General features: G+C 40.6%; 1 protein-coding gene across 1 annotated transcript in view; it reads right to left on the bottom strand.

Moving 5' to 3' along the window:
• Positions 1 to 25764, bottom strand: part of EPB41L3 (erythrocyte membrane protein band 4.1 like 3) — a 64283-nt gene extending 38519 nt beyond the window's left edge. The window contains exons 1-3 of the mRNA XM_084283214.1: positions 25626 to 25764; positions 20785 to 20982; positions 1779 to 1883 (exon numbers count right to left, since the gene is read on the bottom strand). Of these exons, the coding sequence (XP_084139340.1) occupies positions 1779 to 1883; positions 20785 to 20838 (159 nt within the window). The 5' untranslated portion in view covers positions 20839 to 20982; positions 25626 to 25764. The remainder of the gene's footprint in view (positions 1 to 1778; positions 1884 to 20784; positions 20983 to 25625) is intronic.
• Positions 25765 to 26229: the final 465 nt, after the last annotated feature.

Here is a 26229-nt window from a genome sequence, read left to right as displayed (position 1 = left end):
TTGTCACAGTAATGTGCTACTACTTCCCCTAATACCAAGGAGCTTTGCAGGCTGAGACCAAGTTCCTCCAGAGGAGGTGAGCAGCAGGTTGGGGTCTCTTATTGCTGCCACTGCAGTGAGAGCTTGCTGTTCAAAGAGTGCTGCCCCTGGGAGAGATAATGGGAGAGAGAGACCCTGTGCCTTCTGCCTTGTCCTCTAACGGAATCAAATTAATATTTAAAATGTCTCACACAGCCCAGAACATAAAGTTCACTTCCCTGAGGAAAGTTCCACTTTGTCCAAAGAAAGAAAAACAGATGTATCATAGAAAAAATATTAAAGAAATATCAAACGGGCAGAACACAAAAACTCCCACACCCAACAAAAACAACCAGTTTGCAGCTGTCCAAATCCAGTCAGTAGCGCAAAACACGAGCCCGAAGAGTTCCAACCATTTCTAAACTTTCTGTAAAAGCACACTATGTGCCTCTATGAAAGGTGCACCAGGATTTCTGTTTTCAAATGTGACACGTTACTGTCTGCCTGGAGGTTATCTGGCAGAGGATGGAGGTGAATTGCTAAGTACTCTGACATTAGAAATGTGCATGTTATTGATCAATAAATATGGTGTCAGTCGTTTTTTAGCTGCTTAGCTCTGTAAAGTAACTGGTAATCTATAAATGTTTGGTACTTCTTAGCCACCCATTAGTAATGCATGCATTTTTTTCTTTCCAGTACAGGAAAGCATAGCTATCTGGAAATGTACTTAAACATCTGCTTAACTAAGTATACGCTGAAGTGTTATCTTGGACTAGCATGGATCAAGTGTCTGCTTAAGTGACTTTCTGAAACAGGAACAAAATCCTCATATTTAAAAGTCTGCAAAGAAAGGGGAAGAGAAAAAAAAAAACAAAAAACAAAAAACAAAAGAACACTGATTTCTTTTGTATCATATATAACTGAAATAAAAAGGAAGCCTAGAAAATAAAGTTGTTCTCACAAGACATAAAGAGCTAAAGAGGCAGTAATAACTCTAGCTTCATCAGGGAAGACCTCTGAGGATATACAAAGCACAAAATATCACCTGGTGATCTCTGCTGGACTGTGGCATATCTTGCTAAGAAGTTTTGTTCCTGGATTCTTTCAAAATATTTGTCTTAAAATGCCCCACGCAGCATTTAAGCTAGCCTTTGCTATTCTTTCTTTCACATGTCCATAAAAATGTGTTTATTACCCAAAGCTTAAATCATCTTAATACACAGTTCACTTAATGTTAAAGTTGAGCCATAGATATGCAGAATAGATTCACTATAGCTGCTGACTTCTTCTGAAGACATGTCTTTAGCCTAATCAAACATAATGCATAAGACAAGGCAGGTCAAGATTTGAAGTCAAAACTTCTTAGCAGTGAAGCAACTCCTGCCTATCTGGATCCCAAATGTTGTATTAAATAAGCCATATTTTAATATTATATGCTTAAAAATATACACAGAAATGTAAATCTGACTTTCATCTATGGCAGTAATGAAATAAACCATACTAGAAAGAGAGACAGGTACATGATTAACTTCTTTCATGCCATTAATAGCCCACAGAGAGGTAGGCCAAGGAAGCCCAGGGGATGCTCTCAGGAGGTACAATCAGTTATAAAAAATAACAGCTCTAGATACATATATGTAACTTGATGAGGAAGACAAAAACACCTTCAGGATTGTTTGCAACTGTCTGGGGATGCATTGGGGAAGCTCTGATGTCCAACTGTCAGGTTGCTGAAGGCCAACAAATATTTTGTAGGTTACCTTTTGGTTTTCTGTGTCTCTGTACGTTAGCCCAAAGTAGTCTTTTTCCAAAAGATTCAGATGCTCACACACTTTGTCAAATAGTACTTGACCTCTGGAACGTTTCTGTGGGAAATGAACAGAAGAAAAAAAAATCACCTTTGAAAAATAAAGTAATATAACCATTAAAATAACACTTTTTATGTTTAATCCTCAAATTTGTAACCCAGAAATGATTTATTTCAACTCAGCCATTTTTCAGACCTATTGATCAGATCTTCATACGAATTTGCTGAATGGGGCAAATCTGCTTTTCATTAAAATAAAAAGTCGTGGAGTTAAACGTAAGGCAGTACGTATCATGTTTCAAGTTTCAATTAAAAGACCTCTTCTGTCTTTCAGAAATTGCAACTTCAAATTTATTCTGAGGTCATATCTCAATAAACCAGTTTCCTTTGTTTGCAACAGCAGTAACAGGCAATGGTACAAAATATTCCCTCTAATGGATTATCAGAGCTGTGGCTTGGGGGCAATCTACTGGAGGAAAAGCCAAATGTGGAGACACGTCTTGCTTCAGTAACATTGTAGACTGATTCCAGGATCCTTCTCTGTCCGATATATAGGGGAATGCAACATACCATCTACTGAAATCAAGGAGAGCCTCGTATCTCACAGGGAATGCAATTAGGTAAGACAGCAGTCTTCCGGTGTTCCACTCATCTTCATTATTGCTAACATGTTATATGGAAAGATGTCTCACTGTCTCACTTCTTAGCAGAAGCATCATAATCTCTCTCACATTGGGCAGCAAAAATTCAGGTCATTCTACTTCTTAACTGTTGCATATGACATTGAAAAAAAATCTTAAACAAAAAAACAAACAAACCACAGCCAGAAATGTCCTCTTTATAAGCTACCCATGCCAACTTTAATATGCATTAACTATGACAAAGAATTCAAAATTGTTTGGGCCATCAGACATTGTCTGCTTCCCTACATGCACCTCAGCTAATGGAAAAACCTCACCACTTAATTTCAAACACACACACATGCATAAATATTTTAGTTGATGTCAGCCAGCCAGTTTCTTTATCTGTAACATACACATGACTTTAAGCAGAATGGAAATACACTAATTACTTCAAAAGCAACACAGAAGGCTGAAACAAAAGCAGACAGAACGCTTCTTCCAAACTCAACTTCATTAAAATAATGAGGACAAATCCAGAGCACTACAGAGATTGTTGTCTTCTGTCTGTGCTATGCAGTGGCCATTTGTGGTCATGTTACGCCGAGCATATTCGTGACAGCCTGTCATTCCTCAAAGGTCACCCACTTGGACCCACGTCCCTTCGGCACTACATCATCCCGTCACAACAGCAGTTTCACCAGAGCCCCTCAGTGAGCATGAGCATTGTCCTTCCCTCACCAGCTCTCTGAGCTGTACAAACGGAGTGGAGGAAAATGCTCCTCTGTCAATACAGCTGCACCCATACCACGCTGCCAGCCCAGCAGTGTTGGCCAGGCTGCACGAATATTTCACAATCCAAACTGACAGGGCTATGCCAACAAAACTGCGGAGCCCAAAGCTGGCCTCAAACTATTTTAGAAGTGGTAAGCAAGCCAACAGAAAATAACAAAATAAATAAATAAATAAAAGGTTGCTGTCTAACACTCGGCAAAAAAACATTAGGAGCAATGGTGGAGTAAATTGTGTAGAGGAACCTATTTTTTTGTTAAATTCATTATTTGTATTGAGGTTCTGATGGTACATAAGGCAGAGAAATATCTTCTACAGTTTTATTGATGGGGAAACTGAAGAATGTGGCTGTTACAACCTAACAAGTATTCTTCAGCCGAGAGAGAAACCAGCCACATAAATGTACTGAAGCTGTACTGTATTAACTTCATTTACTGTGCCTTATAACATCATTTGAGCAACCAGCTCTAGGCTTGTCACACGCTTCCAGCCCTGCATCAGGAAGCATAAATAAAACCCAGCTCCTTCATAATCTCAAACAAATGTTTAGTTAATTCTTCAATCCCCAAATCTGGAAATAGATAACGGAGCTTGGTAGTTTTACATTTGCTGCTCCTTGGAGATGACTCCACTACTGTGTGCAGAGGAACAACGCCAGTGCCCTCAAGCCAAAATGGTCACATCTCTGCTACAAACAAGCAATGCCGTATTTTGCCAAATTTCTTGCTTTTCTACTTGATAACAAACTGTTTATACTAAATGAAGAGGAATAAGCAGGTTACCTGCTTGCCCCACTGCACCATTTACAGTTGAATTGTGACACTTCAACACTTCAATGTCCTCTTCAAGAGTCACACAAGGTCAACACAGGAGCTGTTTTATGTGGCCAATCTCTACAGCCACACAGATGTCAGCTGTGAGAAACAGTAGCTAGCAGCTGCAAGGTAAGATGTTTTCATAGGGAACTGTAGGAAACAGTTCTGTGCAGCTATGTTGTAATAAAAACACTCAGGATTTCTTTTTTGGCTATGCACTGTGGGCAAGTGAGATTAAATATAGCAAGCCTGGAATAACTTGCATGGCTTATTTTTTGCCTGTGACAAAATCTATCCTCTTCCTTCCCTAGGAAGATGCCCAAGCTTCACTCAGCCAAAATTCAATTTCACAAAATTCCTGATGCATTTGAATGCTGGTAAGTCTTGTTGGTTCTGCAGGAGGGCTTCAGAAACACCATGTGTACCTAACAGCCTTTCCTGGTAAGGATGCTCTCTTCACTGGGTCTCAGCTTTACCAGGATGACTTTCCTTACTCTCCATAGAAAAGCCCATCAGCATTAAGACAGAGGAGCTGCTACTAGAGTGCCTCTTCCCAAGTGAGACCTGACCCGCATGCCACCACTGGCGCAGGATCTAAAGGGCTCCTATCACTTGGGGGTGCATGCTGCCTGGAAATGGAGCCACCACTGCCACCCTTGTAAAGCACAAAAACAGAGTGAGGGGAGGCTACTTCATAAATCCATGAGACATTAAGAGGTTTAGCTGGGAATATATAATTAAAGCAAATGAACAGACCTCCCACGCTCCTGTTAATTACTTTTCTTTTACCATGCAATCAAATAAGCATGACAGATAAGGCAATGGGTATCATAGCTTTGGCAGGGAAAGGATGAGGAGAAGTAGAGAAAGGTCAAGTTACAAAATCATGCTGCTCCTCAACTCACCCTAAACCTTTGCCTTCCACCATTTTGGGGGTGACAAGGCAATCATAGTTTAATATCAAAAATGTAAAGCAATTCTCAACAGGTCAAAATCTGTGCCTAGTGCCTTTGCAATGCTTTTAGTGGATCACAAAACAAACTCCATGCTATAACATACTGGCCATATAACTGAAGAGTTGTGAAAGGTAAAAACATGGGAAGAGTCTCCCCCACAAATATTCTTAGCTACATTTCAGGCATCAATAGGATGAAATGAAATGTAGAGATGTGAAAAAGAGCCACTTTGCTCAAGCTTTGGGAAATTTAGACCACAGAAACAATGCAAAGCATACATTGCACAGTATAAATGAGTATAGAAGTCAGGGAGTAAAAACTTTACACTTTTCACAGACTCTTCCCTGCAACTCTGTAAAGCCCACAGCTCTCGCTTGAAACTGAAATCGGAAAAAAAACAGCCTCTTGGTCAAGCTCCCAGTGAAAAGAGCCAACAGCAGTAAACTTGGCAAGTCTGTGCCCGCCAGCAATTCCCACACGCAAGGGAGAGGAGAAGCAGCGGTCTTTCCTCGCCAGCTTCTCCTCTGGTTTTGGACCTGAGCCTCTTCCTCCTTGGGAGGCAGAAGGCCACAAAAGGCTCTCCGGGTCCCTAATTGGCTTCCCCAGAAACAGCCCAGGCTCAGCCCCCTCCACATCAACTTCTCACGCTGCCGCTGCTGCTCCACTCCGTGTCCCCAGTTCCCCCCAGCCCAGCTCTACAGCCCTCTTGGCCAGCCAGGACCGCTCACCCTATCTGACACCTCTCCTTCTTCTACTTCTCCACTTCACTGCCTGACTTCTGCCACTTTTCCACCACAAGCCCCTGCCCAACGTGGCCCCCAACCCATGCAATGCCCTAATCCACCCAGGGGGCACTCTTCCCTTCTATATCTTTGCTGATGATGACCTTTTTTTTTTTTTTCCGCAGCACTGAAAAAGAGAAATGAAATAGTTGATTCTACTAAAATCATGTATTTCAGCAAAAGGAGCACGTACTTGGTGGATGGAACAAGCAAGTATATCTCCTGCCCTCATCTGTGATGTTTTAAATTCAGGGAATTTAGCCAATATCCCTCCCACTCCTGCCCCATTACAAACCCGACAGACCAAAGTAACATGTTGTACAGCATTGAGAATGAGGAGCTGAAAAATTCAGTACTTCATTTAGCTCTGTGTGGATAACAAGATTATTACAAAGTTAATTATTATCACCAGTGAACATTTGGGTACAATGTCTGGTATTTCTTAATGCAGAAAAATGAAAAAGTTTTCCTTTGTTATGATTAAACCCATACGCTGTAATGTACTTAAGATGAATGGACATTATTAAAGTGAAAAAATGTAAGCCTTTGTTATTCATACTTTGTCATTTCGGTCACAAAATATGTATTGCACATTAATCTAATCAGAGAATCACAGGAGGGGTGAGGTGGCAGGGACCTCTGGAGGTGACCTGGTCCAAGGCCCCTGGTCAGGCAGGACCAGAGAGGGTCAGGATCGTCAGGTCTAGTTTTGAATAACTCCATGGATAGAGACTCCAGAGCCTGTCTGGGCAACCTGTGCTGGTGTTTGACTGCTTTTGCAGTAAAAGTTTTTCTTTTTTGTTTGTTTGTTTGCTTTTATGTTTAAATGGATTTTCCTGTATTTCAATTCTTGCCCGTTGCCTCTTGTCTACTTGCCACTGCTGAGAACAGTCTGGTTCTGTCTTTATTCTTCCCATAAAGTATTTGTACATACTGATGAAATACCTGAGCTTTCTCATCTCTGGGCTGAACAGTCCTAGGTCTCTCACAGCCTTTCCTCACAGAAGAGGTGCTCCAGTCCTGTCACCATCTTTGTGGCCCTTCCCTGGTCTCTCTCCAGTACGTCCATGTCTATCATTTCTTGGGTAGACCAGAACCAGATCCAGCACTCCTGGTGCAGCCTCACCAGTGCTGAGCAGACAGGAAGGATCACCTTCCTCCACCTGCTGCTAGCGCTCTGCCCAACGTGGCCCAGAACGGCATTGTCCATCTGTGCTGCAAGGGCACGCTGTTGACTCTTGTTCACCTTGTTGTCTATCAGGATCCTCCAGTAGTACCCTCAAATGAAGCAATCAGACTACCAAATCCATACGTTACTATGATGTGATAAGCAACTAGGAAAGTTGCATGGTAAATGAGCAACCAGCATTTTAATATAAAGATGTAACAACACCTCCTTGTCACGCAGGTGCTAGGAAGACCCTGTGAACCACCTTCACTATTTATTGTGATAAAAGAAGAGATCAGGAAGATTTAAAATGCTATGTGCTGGATGGTACTTCCCAGACTGCAAGTCAGTTATGCCAGAGGAAACTAATAAGCATCCAGAACTACTTGCCTCCAACAGGCAAATTTTGGTTCTTTGCAGGCCAAGAAACACCATTTGTCAGAAACATCTCCTTCAAGCTGCTGTGGCTCCTGTTTTGGCAATCCTGCACTGCCCCCGAACCACCACCATTTTCAGTTTGCTGGCAGCGAACTGCACCTCTGAGACCATTAAGGGGTTAATCGTCCTACACCTGATTAAAGCGCAGAGTGTTGGCCTACTCTCGTGCTCTATTTTTATTCACTAGTAGATTACCCTCCTCTCACTGATAGGGAAACAGTATGTGCAGCTGAAGAGCAGAAAACAGCCCTCTCTGCTTCCTAGAAATTAAAGCTACTGCAACCCCCGAAGTGTCGCATTTTTAACGTGGTTCTATTTTTGCAGACAATGCTGCAGTCTCATGTGTATGCAAAACGCTGAGCAAGGGCTGGGGGAGGAAGCTGTCTGCAGCATGCAGGTATGCCAGTGCTGTCTGAAAGCAATTACAAGCGATCACATTGAGGGCAAATTTTATAGGCAAGGGAAAATCCAAAGATAGAGTCTCCCATCCAAGCAGCTATAACGGGATTTGTTTGTGCCACCCACAACCATCATCTCCACAGCATAGTACCTACAAGGTCAGGGCACCCCACTGAGCTGAATCTTTGCCTCCATTTCTGTTCAGTCAAGGAGCAGAGACAAACAGATACCGCAGCTGTGGACTTGGATTTCAAATGGAAAGTGTCTGCACATTTCTTTCTGCACGAATACATATGCAAACATAACATTGCCGCCTTCCTTGGGAAAGCTGTCAAGCTGCCAGTGAACAATGCAACACTAGCACTGGCCTGGCGTTAATTTCTGTACAATTACTGTAATAACTCCAGTGGGCATGACTGCTGGAAGAAGGACAAACAGATTAGTATCATGAAATCCCGGTAGAAATAATTGGTCTTTAAATGATGTTGAGGTTATCTGGTTCACATTCCTAATTAGCATTTGCACTTTCCAATGGGTCTCAACAATACACTGTATAAATGTGTGTGCTGGCTCCAGTCTTGCATGGAGTAATGCATTTTGGCATGTGACTGTACTAGCCTCTTCTTTTCCCCTCGTTCTTTTCAGCAGAGAAGTATTAGCTAATTTTTTTCATTTACAATGCATGATGAAAGAGATTCCAATTGTGTCCAAACCCCTGATTTTATTTCATTTTAGTGTTTCAATTTAAAAAGCATTTTGCAAGATTTTCTGTTGACACTTCAGTTTCTACACTGCACAGGCCACGATGATGGTCTTCTCTACGCAAACGCAAGGAACACTCAAATAAAATTTGAGACGCATATGGCATCAAATAAGTAACACACACAAGGCGGAACTTTCATCCTCTCCATCCTGCAGCTTCTGCAATTACTCTTGCAACACAAACAAGTGTAAATGATTAGCTGGTTAGCAGGAATACTTTGTACTTGCCGCAGCAAGCACTCTCTTCCCACAAACTCCCCCAGCTGAGATATCTACAGTAAGCAAGCCTCAGAGTGGCTGAATTCCAGCCTCCTGACAGCGTTCACATTCCTTCCTCATGAATTACCCATCATACACAAAAATTGGCCCAATCTTGGAAAAAAACATGACTTGTGCCAATAGTCATTACTTGCTTGTAAAGGGGGCAAGTGCATGCAAGTTTCCAAGATCCCTTTAGTAATGAGAACTACATCTCCGTGGAAGGGATCTCAACATCATGAATATATCATAATTTAATGTGCATATGCAAATATGTGCATAATTTAAAACACGCAATATGTGTATGTGCAAACACATGCAACCTTACGAGTAAATAAATGTGCAGTGTGGTTCCAAATTTGGAGGAGCAGGTGACCATGTCACCACTTCATCTATGCAGAAACAATCACCGATCCCAAACTCAAGCAATAATTCTGGTAAAAAGCATATTTTTACCTATGTGTGAAGTAAAAATCTACTTGCTATGACATTGCCTGTATTGTTTTGAGATAAGTTTGATCTGGCCAACATACAAAGGGCTGAACTGAGAAATTCTAGAAGCTAATTACTGCATTTTAGGACAAAACATTTCCAAATAGAGAAAGTGTAGTTTTTGAACTAATCTATATTTTTCATTAGAAGATAAAAATAAAAAAATTAAAAAATAGCAGGGGTTAATTTTCCTCAAGGAAGATAAATGTAAGAAGCCATTCTAAATAAGTCTGACTTCCTTTTACTTCCACATATTCATACTTTGCAATGTGAGAGGATTTTCTCTTGGGCTGTTTACTCTCTCCTCCACAGTTTCTCTCCACTGGGAAAAGATGATGAAGGAGAAAGGTGACAGAGGAGAAAAGAATCCACAAATTTCTTCAAATCTGTGGTTTCTCAAATGAATCCCTCAGCGGGAAGCTAAGTGTGTAGCATTCAGGAAGAAAAATAGGACGAAGAATCTTTCCTGGAGTGTTAATTGGCAGAAAATCAGCAAGTTTTCCTCTGGTTTAATGAAGTGCATCTTACAGAAAATGCGTATAACTAACAGGATGAGATCTTTCCAAAGAAAAACATGACTCAACCATTGGAGTTTAGCCCCCTAAGTCCCTTGCTGCATTTGCTGAAAATGGTAATGAAAGTTCCAGAAAAGTCAACATTTTGTTTTCTCTGAAAGTTTAGTTTGCTGAGACTGATGTTATGTGTATTACATAAAACATTTTAAAGAAAGCCACCTCTGATACCGAGCAAAAACTTTGCTGAAGATACTTGTACAAGCTGTACAATGAAGTGACAAAGCAAACAAATGGACAGAGCAAACAACAGACATCCCACTGCCATCATGTATATAGCCAAAAACTAAAAGACAAAAGAGACAAACTCATCTGGTCTTTTTACTTCAAATACTTTGTTTCTTAAAGAAAAATCATAACTTTGGCATACCGAGACTATTATAAATGAACATGTAGGAGGACACATATCTCCTTGATGTACATAACAACATAATAATCTCCATTCAGTTTTTAAGAAGTTTATGCATCACAGGTAGGAGATACTGAACAGGAACTTTCTGATAGCCTTTTGGGAGGCAAAGAAAATAAAGGCAAAGAAAATAATAAGTTTTCCATGAAACACATTCATTTTTTGGTTCTCAAGATGATATACTGTTTAATCTTTCATCTACTCTCTAACTACAAACTAAAATTCCTTGGTAAACTGCATATGGAAATGTTCTAGGTCACAATTCCAAATACAATGTATTGCATAAACAATTTAGCCAAATGTGTGGAGAACTAAGAATTAGACATGTCAGAAACCTTTCGTTTAATAAAAGCTATGATGAAAATGCTTTTTTTTTTTTTTTTTTTCAAATGTGAATGTATTTCATCCAAAGAGGTGCTTTGCCTGAAAGCTGTATGCCAATACGAGCTCTCCAATTATTCTCTTTATGAAGATTTCTACGCAAGGACCCACACGTACATCAGTGTAGCTGTCTAATATATGTAAAAGTTTGAAATAAAACATGCAGTATTATTCTGCAGTATTATTAATTTAGAACTCTATCCCATACTGCTGCGCACATACAAATGAATGCCACATAAAGAAACATACAATAAACTAGAAGGTATTTTGACACACAGTGAAGACTGATCTTTTACCCCCTCATCATGGTGGTTCTATAATTTATCAGCTTTTTGATATTTATTGTGTATAGAACACTGAAATATATTACTGTTCCTAAAAAGAGTCATTTTTGACACCTACCTCTTAAATATTTAATTCAAGTATTTAGATAAATAGGTAACACTGCCTGTGCTATAGTTACATACCTGCACCTAGTGTCAGTGACATTGTATAACATGACATAGTTTTTATCAGGGCAACCTTCTTTAATACTGTTTGAGCTTGCAATCCTAAAGAGCCAGCACTAATCTAAAAAAACCCAGGGGACTGCTAAATCCCCGTAAGAAGATTGGTGACCTAGTCCTGATGCTGGAATCAAACCAAATTAGGGTCTTTGCCTTCTACATCAGCAGCAGAGATCACTCTAACACCAGTATCACATGAGCTCTAAGTGTACTCGTGGGTGTGCTACACAGTGTGCATGTTTACAAATAAAGCCTACACTTTGTACGTGGCAATGCTAAGCTGCAGGAGGTGGCACCTGAGGAATAATAAATACTCTAGAGCATATCTTTATATATTGAAGGGTAGCAGCAACAGTTGCATGTGCACAACTGAAGAAATGCATGTTAAACATGATGACTACCAAATGCTTAGGCACCCCAAATGCATCAGCATAATTCATACATTCATACTGCAAGAACTGAGATCTAGTAACAGCTTACAGGCATTCCTCTCCAATACTTGGAAAAAAAAAAAAAAAAAAAAAAGAAGCACATAATGGACACTATTTCTCAAACAGCAGTTCAATTCTCAGCACATTCATTAGTCTCACACATTTGCTAAATCCTGTCATACAATAATAAACCATATTCCATGATTTTGGAGGCTTTTCAAGAGAGAAAGTACTACCCTTGCTCAGTATGCTGGAGCACACAGATTGTTTGGGTCTGGTGTTTAACCAGACAGACAGCCGATCCATTTGCCTTCTGACTGCACTCCCTCCTGCAAGAAGGTCTGCAGTAACTCAAGAAGGTCTGTTGGGATCCAATACAACAGCTGAGGCTTTCCAGTGGGGGGTGTAAAAATAAATATTTTCCTTATTCTCCCAGGTCTTGGATGAGCTCAGCAAATGTGCATCTCTCCTGTGTAACCACTGTGTAACTGTGCACAGGTGTATTTATCATCACGGGGAACACGCCACTACCTGCACCATACATGGTTACTGGCATCTATCAGCAAAAATCAACCGTAAACATTGGGTTTATTTTCAACTGAAAAAAGCCCCACTGTAAACATAGTCAGATTTAAAGTGTAATCTTGCCATATGAATTTAAAAGCCACAGAGCTCTCCCTGACCTACATTGCCAGGCTAGAGGGCAATAAATAAATAAATAAATCACACAGAAACCACAGCACAGAAAGACACTCCTGAGACAGGAGAGGCACCATGAGGATCACACTTTTAGATCTGGGGTACCTTAGAGAGCATCACGTCATCAGTGCTGGGGTTGTCAATAAAAATAACTTATTCTGTTCCCTGTAGTTGTAAACTTTACCAAAGCTTTTTCCCTTTCAGACCAAACCCATTTCTGCCTGAGCAAGATCAACCATGAAAGACAAATCTCTCCGCCCACCACTGCTTTCCATCATATGCAGGTGTTTCCTCACTGCCCAGTCCTATCTCTGATATTTTGTTCTCCCTGTCAACAGGCAGGGGTAACAAACCATAAAGGCAGCTCAGCAAACACTGCATGGGGCTCACCTGGAAAAGTCACCTATATGAGGTGTCAGGATTTTAGGAGACAGTTAATATTTTTAGGGGATGATAAAATGAGCATTGGCTTCATTTTGCTATGAAAACAGTAACTCTAAGTGTTAACATGGGGACAGCACCTATAAAATAGGAACAAATAGCAACAGAGTCAGAGATTAGGTTAGACTGGATGGCTGGGAGCTGTAACAAGTAACAGGCACCTGCATAACCCAGAAAAAGGCCAGTGTGTTTAGGGTCAGTATGTTTATGCCACAAAAGGCAGGGAAGCTTGGCAAAAGTGTGACTGGAGCAGGGACAAGAAAATCACCAATGTCACTGGTAGAATGGGAATGCGGGGTAAATGGGGAACAGACACAGTGTCCAGAAACAGCAGGAGGCATTAAAATCTGAGCATCAGTTCAGGGAAGGGAAAAGGGCTAATCAAAGCCCTTTTTTGTGACATGTGTGATTCATTTTCCAGTAGTGATTAAAAAACACTTGCAGAGACTGGGTGCTGGCTGCACCTCTGTGAAAAAAACTGCAGGCTGGCCAGCGTGAGCAAGGCAGCACATCAGGAGAAGACAAATGTGGACGCATTGATGCAGTCTCACCATCTGCAATGGCAGTGACAAGGACAGGAGCCCCGCTTGCTGCTCACTGAGAAAAACAAAGAAGCAACACAATAATAAGATTGGACAGGCACTGGAGCAGACAGACCTCTACCTGTCCGGGGTAAAAGATCATCCCAGGTTAACCAGCAACCGGCCTGCAGTAGCTGGGTTTGAGTGTGTGCGTGACCAAAACCAACTAACTACATAAATACGAGTCTGCCAGATGGAAAACAAGCTCCTGTTGCCTGGCTCATTTCCAACTGGTTCACCAAGGGGAGAGAACCAGAGGCAACATTTCACTTGGAAGTTTTCAGTTAATGATTTATTCTCTACAAAGTGCAATTTCAGGGCAGTTGAAATTATTTGTCAAGGTAGGTCTAGCCCTCTTGATAGTTTACACCATTATGAAAAATGGCTGGTGCCTCAAAATATCAAAATGAAGATGTTTGTCTCCTAAACCCACCATTTTACTGCTCAAATCATTTTCAGAAGCCATTAGTGAAAGACAAGAGACAAGAGGATTAGATGAAAAAAAAAAAAAAAAAGGTCAAGAGCACATGTACAATACCTTATTTATTTATTTTTAATTTTAAAGTTCTGGTATTTATTCTCACTGTAACCATGTCCTCTGCTGTGCTGAAAGGCAGAATTTAAAGCCCAACCTGTTGCTTACTTAGTACAACATCTGAAACTGTGACTTGGCTTTAATTCTTGGTTCTCTTTCAGTCTATAAAATACTTGTATATTAACTGGAGGAAACACAAGAGACCCAGCTGTCTAACCATTTAGGTGTGTTTCCCCACCATCTTATAACAGATTTTACCCATGAATACCACACAGTCCAGATGTTCCCAGCTGTGAGGAGCTCAGAGGTGCCACACCAACATCCTTGGACTTTTTTTTTTTTTTTTTTTTTTTAAATTTTGATTTCTTTATCTTCAGTGAAAAAAAAAAATAAAAAATTTAAAAGATGTAAAAGGAAGCCCAAATATTTTTATTTTTGTTTCAAATACCAAACCTAAGCAAATAACTCTTTTCTGCCTAGCCTCGTGGTTCATTATTATAAGCTGGAGAACATGGATATTGATTTCCAGAACATTATGCTTCCTGAATTGACAAGTATTTTAACTCATAAAAAGCCATATATTGTATTTTTAAAAAGTAAACCAGAAGAGTTGTATATTAAATCTATTCAGTTGGAACATACTCAGGCAATACTCAGACTCCTACTGACGTGTGTCAGGTAACATAGATCTTAACTGAATCCCCTGGCTAATCTAAGTCAGCCCTAATTAGTGGGTCTGGGGACAGAAAACATTCTGTATAATGCCGACAATGCATCTCAGGCCAGTCACATTTACTGAAACACGTCCTAGGTAAGGAACAAAAACCTAACGCAAAGCTGTTCATATTAAATTAACTGAAATGTAAGCAGAGAGTAGGTCAAAAGGAAAAGACTTATTAAAAAATTCCCTCTTGCACTCAGTAATAAGTTTCACATGTAAGGCCATTTGCACGAGTCTGTGTGGAATTCATTAAACAATTAAAATGTGCAGGGGGTAACTGAAACTGTATCCTTCAGAAAGCAGAGCGCATCTTATTACAGCAGTTTCCTTCCTGACCTTAACTTCTACCTCAAAATGGGTAAGAAAGGCCTTATTGAACTGTCTGTGGCAAAGCAGAGCACACGTCTGCCCTAAGACAGCTCCTGGGGAAGGGAGGGCTGGCTCCAGTGCTGCACCGGGCAGGGGTACAGTGGTATACCGAGAGATGGGAGGATTTTTCCTCCGGAGTTAGTATTACAAGCCAGATGTGGAAAACCAGGAGAAGAAACACAAGTCATCACTTTTTTTTTTTTTTTTTTTTTTCTGGCAATGGTGGCAGGGCAAAAATAAGCGTGCTCATTTGTACTCTTCAAGTCTGTCCTACGACCATCCTTACTCTCAAATTTATTACAGGAAGCATCCATACCCCCTCACTTTCTCAAGAAAAGAAAAATTTCTGTTAAACACAGTGCTTCATGCTGTATGAGAAGCCATTCACTTCATGCTCATTTTGCAAGGAGGAGTTTCAGGACATACTTGTGCAGGGCAGACAGCAACCTGTCCATTCCAGCCTGCCTCTGTCTGGGTTATAAATCCTGGTTACAAATATACGGAAATACACCTCACCCTTTCCATTCAAGTACGGTGCTTTGAAGGCCTCTGAGGTTGTGGGGAAACTGCTAAGAAAATGGGGTCCTGATTAGGCAGGCCCCTCACAGAATTGTAGAAGGGGCTATTGCAACTGGGCAACAGATTAATGCTTCGGTGAAAGCAGAAGCTTGATAGAAAACTGGATGTGAAAAAAAAAAAAGTATATTTAACAATCTCCTCCTACCTCAGCTGAGCCCCATCCACAAAGAAGAGGGGGTACTAGTAATGCTTCCTGAGATGCTGGATTTCCACGCTCCACAGTATCTGAATTACACGGCAACTCAACCTGTCTGATACAGGGCTGCAGAGATGCCACAGCAAGGTTGCCACGGAAACAATTATTTTCTTCCACTGTTCTCCTGTATGATCTTAAAGTCCAAGTGGTAGAAGAACGAAAAAGGAGTATAAATTACCAATGGGCTCAGACAGTGGGCCCTTGAAAATGAAATCTAATTATTTTGCCATTTATTTGGACAGATTATGTTATAGCTTTCTGATCTCACTCTATGATTAATAACTTGTATATGTTTAGAGCAGAAATGAAGACAAATTCCAACTTGTTTTAGAAAGACACTCCAAATTAGGCAACGTATAAGGAAGAGAATGACAGCTGGTTCCACTTCAATCTTTTAATTAAAATGAAGCAGTCTACATAGCAGAAAAACAAAATGAGGCAGATAGGGAAATGGAGAGGGATAAATCCTAGGAATAGTGTAATTGTACTAGAGCACTCGAAGATCCCTACTTACAGCGGAAGGAATTTAGAAATAAGTTACTTCTGCTTGTTTTCCTGCACCTTAGGAAAAACCTCAGCTAGTGCATTCATTGTCTTTTTTTGAGGTTATCTGAAATCAATTTACAGTCTTGGATCTTCCTTTGCTGATCTGAAGAACTAAACAAGTAAATGCAATATATTGGCCTACCTTGCTTTACAGAGAAGCCTTCAGCATCCTCTTTGCCAGAGCAGCTTTGGCCCCAGCTATGGACTTGGCCGCTTTTGAGCAAAAGCGTTTCTGATCCTGGTGCCAGCTGGGGAGCGCAATGAGCAGCACAAGGAGAACTGCTTCCAGGAGGGGTGGGCACCTCATTTGAAATCACAGGCCAGCATCCATCTGAGCAGGCTGTGACAATTGCTGTGTCTGAGCATCCCTGAGAAACCTCCAGTTGCTTCAGGACACGAGGGAAGCATGGACTGAACCCAAGGCTGCTCTGCTGGTGACAACATCAGCATACAACAAACAACTCCACTCCAAAAGCCAACAGCTGTTCCTGGACAGGTGAAGTCCCATTAGGTAGCCATCCCACCTCGGAAAGGAAACAATCCTCTTAAATAAGCCTGCTGCTACCATCCACAGGCTCCCAGTCGAGAACTGCAGTAGCAGTGCAGATGGTAACACTTCTGGTTTTGGCTTTTGGATGAGGATGAATTAACAGGTTGCATTAGCTATTTAACCTGGTTTTGGCTTGTAATGTCTTACTGCATGAAAGACTTTCTGGGTCAGGATAGATACAACACACTGGCAATAACAGTGCAGGGTGACAGGAGGAATCTTTTATCTGGCATTTGCTTAAGATCTTTTCAACGAAAGAGTACCACATTAGATAAACTGCTGTTAACCTCCTCTTTGAAATTACCTCCACTACACTTTCCTCTACAGATACATCTCATACAATATGAAAAGCCCCTGGTGCCATGTCTGCGATGTACTGGGCATGAGAGAGACAGAAAGGAACAGTGGAAGGCGGTAAAGATTCTCAGTATTGGATAGGGAATAGGAAAGAGGGGTTTGTGAAACAAAGAACAGCAAGGGGATAATGGATTAACCAAACCTGTCTCAGAAGCATCTGAATCTGTGAGCAAGTGTAATTTTGGCTGTCAGGTCTTTAACTGGATGAACACATAATTGATAAGCTGTAGGTTGTGCCCTACTTGAGAGCAATAAGCTTCTTTAAATGATATGAATATTTAATGTATATAAAAGCATTTGTCTTTTGCAGAGCACTCTATAGAGCAACTGATGGATTCTATAATGATCCCCCTGACTAGCGAATGCACTTCCAGAGGGATAAATAACTGGCATACATCCAAATTAAGATTCACTGACAGAGCTGGTATTCTAGCCCAAAAGAAGGTTTCTAAATTTCCTGTCCTTCTAGATTACACTGCTTTTTAGCCTTCAGTAGGCAGAAGCATGGCATACAGACAGAGATGGAAGACAAGAGCTGGCAACACAGGATGGCATTTCTGACTCACATCCACTGATTGTCACATCCCTACCCTGGGCTGCTGTCCACACTGAGAGTTATAGTTACGTGGATAAAACTCAATTAATGGGAACACTAGATATTTGATTGGCATGTCCCTGCCCACTTTTCTTTTTAAGGGGTCCACCTTGGGGAATTTACTGACCTCCATAATTTCTTAGATCTTTGAACATGCTTATGTATTTTTTTCAGTTTAAAAGTATATATTAAGCTTACTTGTGGGCCATCTTTAAAATAATAGTTTTTTTTTGTTGTTGTTGCTCTTTCTTTTTTTTTTTTTCTTTTAAATATGACATTATTTCAAGGAATCATAAAGGTTGGAAAAGACCTCCAAGATCATCTGGTCAAACCATCCCCCTACCACCAATGTCATCCACTAAATCATGTCCCTAAGCACCACATCCAACCTTTCCTTGAACACCCCCAGTGACAGTGACGCTACCACCTCCCTGGGCAAACTGTTCCAGTGCCTGACTGCTCTTTCTGAGAAATCTCTCCTCATTTCCAACCTGAACCTCCCTATGCAGAATTCCTGTAACAAAACTTCATCTTCAAATCCTACATGATTTTTTGAAATGTCTCCTGTGACAGATCCTCAGTCTCCCCAGCCTACTAAATCTCTTTGTATACACTTTTTCTCCCCTGGATAAAAAGCATTGCAAACATTACTTCGTTTGTCTTGGCTGGACATGGACTCCTTTCACTCTTTTTGAACTTTGTGCACATATAAAGCAGACTTGCCCAGGGGTCAAAGAGTAGGGTGTCCTGGAGAGGTACCTGCAGTTGCATCCTCAATGCGTACCATATGCTAACAATACCACCTATGAAGGACGCAAGGTCTGGGTCATTCATTTAAGGGGTGTAAATACACGTCATTTCAGCTGTACTTGTGCCTTGAAATATTTTTGACTTTTCACTACTAAATTCTGTTTCAATGCACTTAATGGCCTGCTCATCATCATAGTATTACAGCTTTGTCATCTGAGGATTCATCCTTTTGGGAGCCCTATTCTCATCAATATTACACTCTCCTGAGGAATTCTAACCATCTTAGAGGCAGGTGCAGTGGTTACTGATGACACTCAATAAAACTGCAAGATATTTCAGCAGTCTAGAGAAAATGTATACAAAATCTATATAGGACATATTTTTCAAGAGTTATTCAGAACTTACAAAGCAGACAAATGTGACAAGCAGTAAAACATGATGGTTTCTATATGCTAGCATTCTGACATTTCAACTCCAAAAGAGTCTAAGTTCAGAGGAAAAGTGAAACTTCCTAAAATAAAGCATTATTCATAGCATTTTTTTGCATAAGTGAGAGTCTAACATAATAAATCTCCCCTTCCGCTCCATCTTATATCCTCATAAAACTCAGCCTTGTAGACAAGATTTCCACAGAACTCCTATTTTGTAAAATTTGCTTGACTGTATTCCAAAAAATGACTCAGATTTTCCACTCGAGTGGCAAAAGCTGAAACAAGTATCACTCTTTCCATCAAAGCCAGCAGAATCATTCTTCCAGGTTAATGGTTTGCACACTATCTTTAACAGATAAAAGTGGGAATACAGGTCAAGAAATGACAATTTAATAGTCACAAAGTACACAACCAGAAAGCTATTGCTAGTCTGATGGAAACAATACAGGATTTGGCCACCTAAACTAAACAATAGTCAAAAGCATGACTGCTAAACTGCTATACAAGCAACTTAATCACAACTGCTCTTTGGAGCTAACTTCTAACATAGCAATATTTGGCCCAAACTGTAAAACCTTCTTTTTCAACTATCACTTTCCAGAGCACTTAAAACGAGAGCAGCTGAGTGAAATCTGAGCAAGGATGTCAGAAACTAGCTCCCAACCAGTTACTCTTGTCCTCCCCACTCTGTCCCCAACATGAGCTCTCCTCCTTTTTATTCCTGTGGATTCCCCTTTCAAGTGTACAGACTATCCCATCCCTCCCTTTTAAATCTTCTGTCCTCCCTGGGTGACTTTTCCACCACACACTGCAGTTACTCAAAGGAAGGCTGGCAATGCTGATCCCTCTAACACACATCCTTCCCCTACCAGGAGGATGTTGCTCTGGCTGGGGCTCAGGCTTACCTTCTATGAGTAGCTTCCTAACCTAAAGCAGGCTCAGGACAGACAGGTTCACTGCCCAAGGACCACCTTAGTGACATGGCTGGAGTGGCTGAATGGAGAAACAGGTCCACCCTAAGGTGCTAAATTTGCTCATACCTTTACTTCTCTATGGCTTTCTGGAGTTCAAGGCAAGACATCCTTGAGCTCTCAGCATGGCTCTGTCAGCAATCACAGACCATAAGTGACAATGCAGTGAAGACTGTCCCTCCCCAAAGGAGGCTCCTGGCAGGGACCCAGAAGGTGAGTTTCCTTACAGAAAACCACCAGCAACTTTACACCAGTGATGATTACATGCAATTATGATTCCCAGTCACAGTGGAGAAGCACATAAAATTCCCCACTCTAACTTCTATTTGCTTCTGACATTTCCTCTGGGCATCTCTTGTGTCCCCACTCATCTCATGATGGTCAAAACTACTGTTTAGATAGTGACTCCATGTGAGTCCCTGTTCAACGGAGTACCAGGGAAAAGAGAAGTCCTGTGAGATCAAAATCCTTCATTGTTTATGGGCTTTACTGCCCATAATTTATTTTCTGCATTCTGTTGTGGCATGTGCTGACATAACATTAATCCCCAGTCTCTGGCTGTTCCAGGGACTGCTCACTAGTCCTCACTGGAGCTCAAATCTGTGCAACTTCTTCCATCTCCAGATAAAACAATGGAAGCAGTTTTGTGCATGGCATTGGTGAAATATCCGGCCATTCATACTTTTGTTTAAACTAGGAATATAGTTTGTCTTTTTTTAAAAAACAAAACAAAAGAAAACAAAACTTTTTGTTTGTTTGTTTTTTGTCTTAATCTACAAGTCTTATTCTAAATATTTTCCTCCAGACAGAAAACAAACAAACAAACAAACAAAACTAAACAGGAAGAAGCAACGTACCTCTACTTCACATGCATATTCAGATCCATCCAGGAGTGTCACTTTGCACTGCATATTTTTAGGCTTCTTGACAATCTTTAGAGGAGACTTGGAAAGTTTGCTAGAGGATGACTTTTGAGAGAGCTTGTCGTCCTCTAACTGCTGGTATTCCAGCTGTTTCGCGCTTGCAGCTGCAAATTCTTGTTCCTTGTCTGTGGCCTAGAAAGAGAAAAAAATTAAGTTAGACAATCTGATCATGCAACACAGTACAGTATGCACCCTGCTTTCTGCACACCAAAATTTAAGGTGGGTCAAGCATGGGGCTTGGATGAGAGGGCCCATGATGCAGTGTAGACTCTACCTATTGAAAAGACTCCCTGTGTTCCCCCCAACACTCTCACCTCACTCCAAAGGTACAGAACACCCAGAGAGGGAGGACATGCAGGAAAATACTTTAGGTTTCTTCTTTTTCCATAGTTACAAAATCACTCTCAGACCCTTTTTTCATCTATTGGAAATGCTGAACAATAAGTAAACGTTGCAATGAAGAGACATTCCTAAAGATTGTTGATATTACCTTAAAGTCCTGTATCTATTAAATCATTTCATGTTTCCATGTGGAACAGGAAAAGACCATTAGGTTTGCACTAGTTTTGATATCAGTGAGGTGTGCCTTTGAGAGCGAAAGGCTCCCCAAATGCCTGAGCAAAGGTTTAAACAAACAGGATGGAAATAAGAGGCCAAACATCTTTTATGTGCAGCTGGCTGGCTAATGGATGATAACTACAGGACAAGAGGCTGGATTTTGCTCTCTGCAGATGCTCGATAAGTCCTTTAAGCTGGCAAGAAGTAGGTTCTATTTGAAAGACAAATATACTGCAGGGGGAAGGGGAGAGAAGAAACAATCATGGTTACTTTTCCTTGGGTTTATCTGAGGGTCAGACCATTTGAAGAGTTACCATGACGCAGCACAGCTCGTGGTCCTTTTCACTGCAATAGATGAAAGCCAGAACAGCTCTACAGCATTTTGCCCTTCCTAGCAACAGTGCTATGCTGCAGACATTATCTTTCAAATCAGTTATGCCCCTGGTAGTATCCAAACAAAACCTCATCAGGAGTGCAGTAATATCTAAGCTAGAGTATATAGAGTATATATATACTCTCTCTCTCTCTCTCTCTCTCTCTCTCTATATATATATATATATATATATATATTGCTACAAGGAAAAAATAAACAAACGTTTGGGCTCCAAATGGTTTTCATGTAAGAAGCAACAAGAATCACTGGAAGTAATATTGTAAATTAATCCTCCAAGTCTGTTTCCATTCACTGTACGTAATAAGCCTTCATGAGAATGGAGCAAATCCGTCCAAAGGCTTTAATCTGCTTTGAGACCAAAACAACCTTGCATCATGTAACTAGCAACAACAGCATGGCACTAAATCACAGGGAAGTTTCCTCAAGAGATTTAATACAAGCAAGCCATAAGCTCTCCTTTTTCATTTATGTGAAAGGGGACATTTGGAGTCATCCACAGCACCATCTCCCACCAAAGCCCCAGCTGCGAAGAAGCAAGGCAAGACCCCACATTCCTCCTTTCCCTACAGGTGAGGGCACAGCCAAGAAGGTCTCCTGGGATTTCCTGGGTGGGGAGATAAGAAGAAAGTGTGACTATGAAGATGCAAAGAGGGACAAAGAAGCTGCTTTCATAACCCACCAACCGACTCTTCCCCCATCTATTTCCAGACCTGGAGGATTTCCTCCTCCCAGCAGTTGGACGCCAGCTCTGCATTCAGACATCAAGGTCCTTGTACACTTTGAAGGCTGGCGGGAGATGAAGGCATAGCATATGTCACAAGATTAGCTGTTTGCTGAGGATTTAATGCTCACAGTGGCCATGACAAAGGGGGAGAGTCCCTCCAGGCTCAGCGCAAGGCTGGAGGCCAGTTACCCCCCTACAACCACGAGGACCAGCTGGCAACCAGTTCAACCTACTGCACTGAGAGGAAAACAAGACTCGAGATATCTTCTCCTTGGACCCCTGCCACTGATGGGCAGAGGGACTCTCATGATTTCTACATGTTTTCTTAAGGAAATCTACGATGGAAAGTACATATGCACATCTGCATGTACAAAAGTCATTTTGGGGCTGGAGGCATTATACCATCACTGCAGGTGGTTCATGTAAGAGTTAAACCCTTCCCATGACCCAAAAAACCCAACCAACCAAACCAAAAAACAGATGCATGGAATTAATCTTTTTAAAGAAAATAGGAAAGCTTCTTGAGAGAAAAGCCCGTGATAGCAAGGGTACCCTTCAGACATTTAAATTTTAGAAACGTTTTCTGCCTGAAAACAAATTTTTTGAATCCTTAGATTGGTGATTGTTTTCCTTCATGAAGACACTTTTAACTCAAGACTTCAAAAGACATTAATTTATTTATAAATACATATATTTAAAAAAAAAACAAAAACAGTATTGACATTATTTTGTTTATTAGGTTCCTGTCTACATTAAGATCAGAGGAATCTGTCTAGGTTAAAATCATAGAATGGTTTTACTCCCATTTGTCTGAAGAACAAAACATGCCGAGAACTATTAGAGAAGATCTCCTGAACTATGCTGACATGTTTAGGCACTGAGATACTTTCAGAGCGAATTAAGCTTCTTCTTCCTAAAGAAACCTGACATTGTGGTATCTAGGAAAAAAAAAAAAAAAAAAAAAAAAAAAAAAAGGCCAGTGAAAATTCCACATACTCAGTGGATTATTCTGAACTCCATAAACATTGTTGCATTCTTCCCCCCATCCTGTTTCCCTCCCTCAGACCACAGTTTTGCAGTATTTTCAATGCTACGGACTAAATTCTAGTGCATCGCAAGTTGTCTCAGGGTTTGCTTTTTGAGTATAAGCTGTCTCATCTTCATCTATATTAATATATCATACACAGTATGCTCAATGACAGCAAGAGAGAAAATTATATCCATTGATCCTACAATTTTTGGCCTTTTTAATGATGTCACTGCCAATAGTTCTGTTGGTTAGTATTGCTTTTAAGTAGTTCTTTCCTGTGATGCAGACACTTAAGCTACTACAAAATATACTGGACAGATCATCACTGCTAGACCTGGCAATTATCTGACAAGAGAATTTGGGCTTCACACTGGTAATCTCAACATGGGAAATTTCACGTATTTCTTCACTAACTCAGATCTATCAAGGCTGTACAGATGTCTGAGCACAAGTGGGAAAGAAAGAGGATCACACAGCGCACAAGGGCATCTCAGGTCTCCATGCTCACACCTCCATAAACGCAGATGGACAGTTTGGTGCCTAGGGGCTTTTTTTGTTATTGTAGTTTGTTGCTGTTGTTGCTTTGTTTTGTTTTAAAAAAGAAAATCAGAAGAAACTTCAAGAGCAAAGATTAGTGAAGATGTCTGGAAGAACAAAATTGGTAATACTTATGCCTATACCTGGCATAATTGAATTTTACGTTAATGAACTGTTTGTGTATTGGTCTTTTCTCCTTGACAAGCAGCCCTTCCTATTTTCCCCAGACTAACTAAACACAATTTTTGATCTACTTCAGAGACTGAAATTCTCCCAATACATAATTTGTAGGCATGGGAACAAGAGCAGAAAGGTCTTTGGTGGGGATAGAGAGCTGATCAGAGTTTGTCAGTGGTAGAAATAGTCAGTAATCAAAAAGAAAAAAAAAAAAAAAAAAGGCAGTTCTTCCAATGGTTGATCTTCAGTAGCTATAAACACCAGAAACCCTGCTTTGCCATGTCTGCTTCTTGGGGTATAAGAAATCAGACACCTCTTTCAATTTGATCCCTGAAATATTTGTCATTCTAAACTTTGAGGTAATACATCCCTAAATAAGGGATACAACAGAAGGCTTTGCTTGTATTTGAAATTGCTTATGCTTCATTTTTTCCTCAGCAACAGCAAATTTGGGCTGTATTTCTGAGGAAAAAAGCTTAAAACCCAAAAGCACAGGCAGTCCCAAGCAGTTCCCAGGGAAACACAACGATATTAAGTAATGCCTTACCTCTGCTTCCTTCACCAGCACTGCGTCCCAGCTAGGTTAAACAACAGGACCTCACTTCAAAGTACCTATTTATTTATTTATTTATTATTTATTATTTATTTTTAAGGGTAGACGAGGAGCAAGACTGACTTATTCCACTCTACAAAAGTGAATGCCATCAGAAGGGAGTCATAACCTTATGGATCTAAAGGGATGTGATTTGCAGGTACCTCATTAATTTTGTTTCACTTACCCATGAAGAACAATGCCTGTTAATCCTATTGACTGGAAATTGTTAATGGGAAAAAGAAAACTGCTGCCACAAATTTAATAAGTGCAACAATGAACCAAATGGAAAAATCGTGTGACAACCCTTCTAAAACCTATTACATGATAAGTTAAAGTAATTATAATGTAGTCAGTTCAGAACTACAAGAAGCTTAAGAGACCACAGATTCTTTATGGCTCACACATCAGACAAGCAAGCATGAAATCAGTTTTCAGCAGGTGTCAAAGATGAAATGAACTCTAAAAACATTTTCAGCTTCTTAAAAATTGGCACTGTTTACTACCTGATGCATATGCAAAATGGAAAATGTTTCCCACTTAGTTAATAAGACTGGCCTTACAGTTAAGCACTGGAGGCTGAAAGATCTGACATGAATCTCCAAACATTCTTTACAAAGGCTATTATGTTTAAATGCAAAAGACCAACCAATTTAAACCTACAACCATCAAAACAGCTTCCACACAAATCTGAGTATATATTTCCAATCCTAATGAAACAGGCTCATTATTTCCCAGGAGGAATAATGCACGACTCCCTTACCTGTTCCTTTTTCACTGGTGTGCTGTGTGCTGCCACAGCTGAAAACTGCTCTAGTGCGTTTTGCTGCTCTTCGCTCAACTGCTGCTGCTGCTGTTGGTCCTGTGGCTGGACCTCTGCCGCCCCTGGCTGTGCAGGGGTTTCTTGCTGGTCCTGCTCTTTATCCTTGGACTCAGAATCTGATCCCGACTCTGTAGTCATGGTTGGTTATTCTGTAAAACAAGGAGAGCAGATTTACTGAGTATGATCACGTAGCCATTCACTGGTAAGTTACACTTACAGAATAGAGAATCATTAGTCACAAAGTCTTAGCCTTAGTACATCCAGCCTGTAAACCTGAAGTGACTATTACACTGGCCCAAGGAGAATCACTGGGAAAGCTTTCCTTGTGCAAAGGAGTAAGTCTAAATCTGTACTATAAAGAAGAGCACGATGCCATAAAACCTTATTCTACACTATCACATACAGACAACATTGCAGGAATTAAGTTGAAGTTAAATGTAGAAATGCAGTTCTTCATAGTTTGTAATTCATAAAAACAGAGTAACATACTGAGAAAAGCTTGTGTGACTTTAAGCGTCCTAAATCCAACACAATTCACCGTAGC

Source organism: Netta rufina, assembly GCF_964035555.1.
Source record: "Netta rufina genome assembly, chromosome: 2".
NCBI lineage: Eukaryota > Metazoa > Chordata > Aves > Anseriformes > Anatidae > Netta > Netta rufina.
This window is presented reverse-complemented; position numbering and strand designations above follow the sequence as displayed.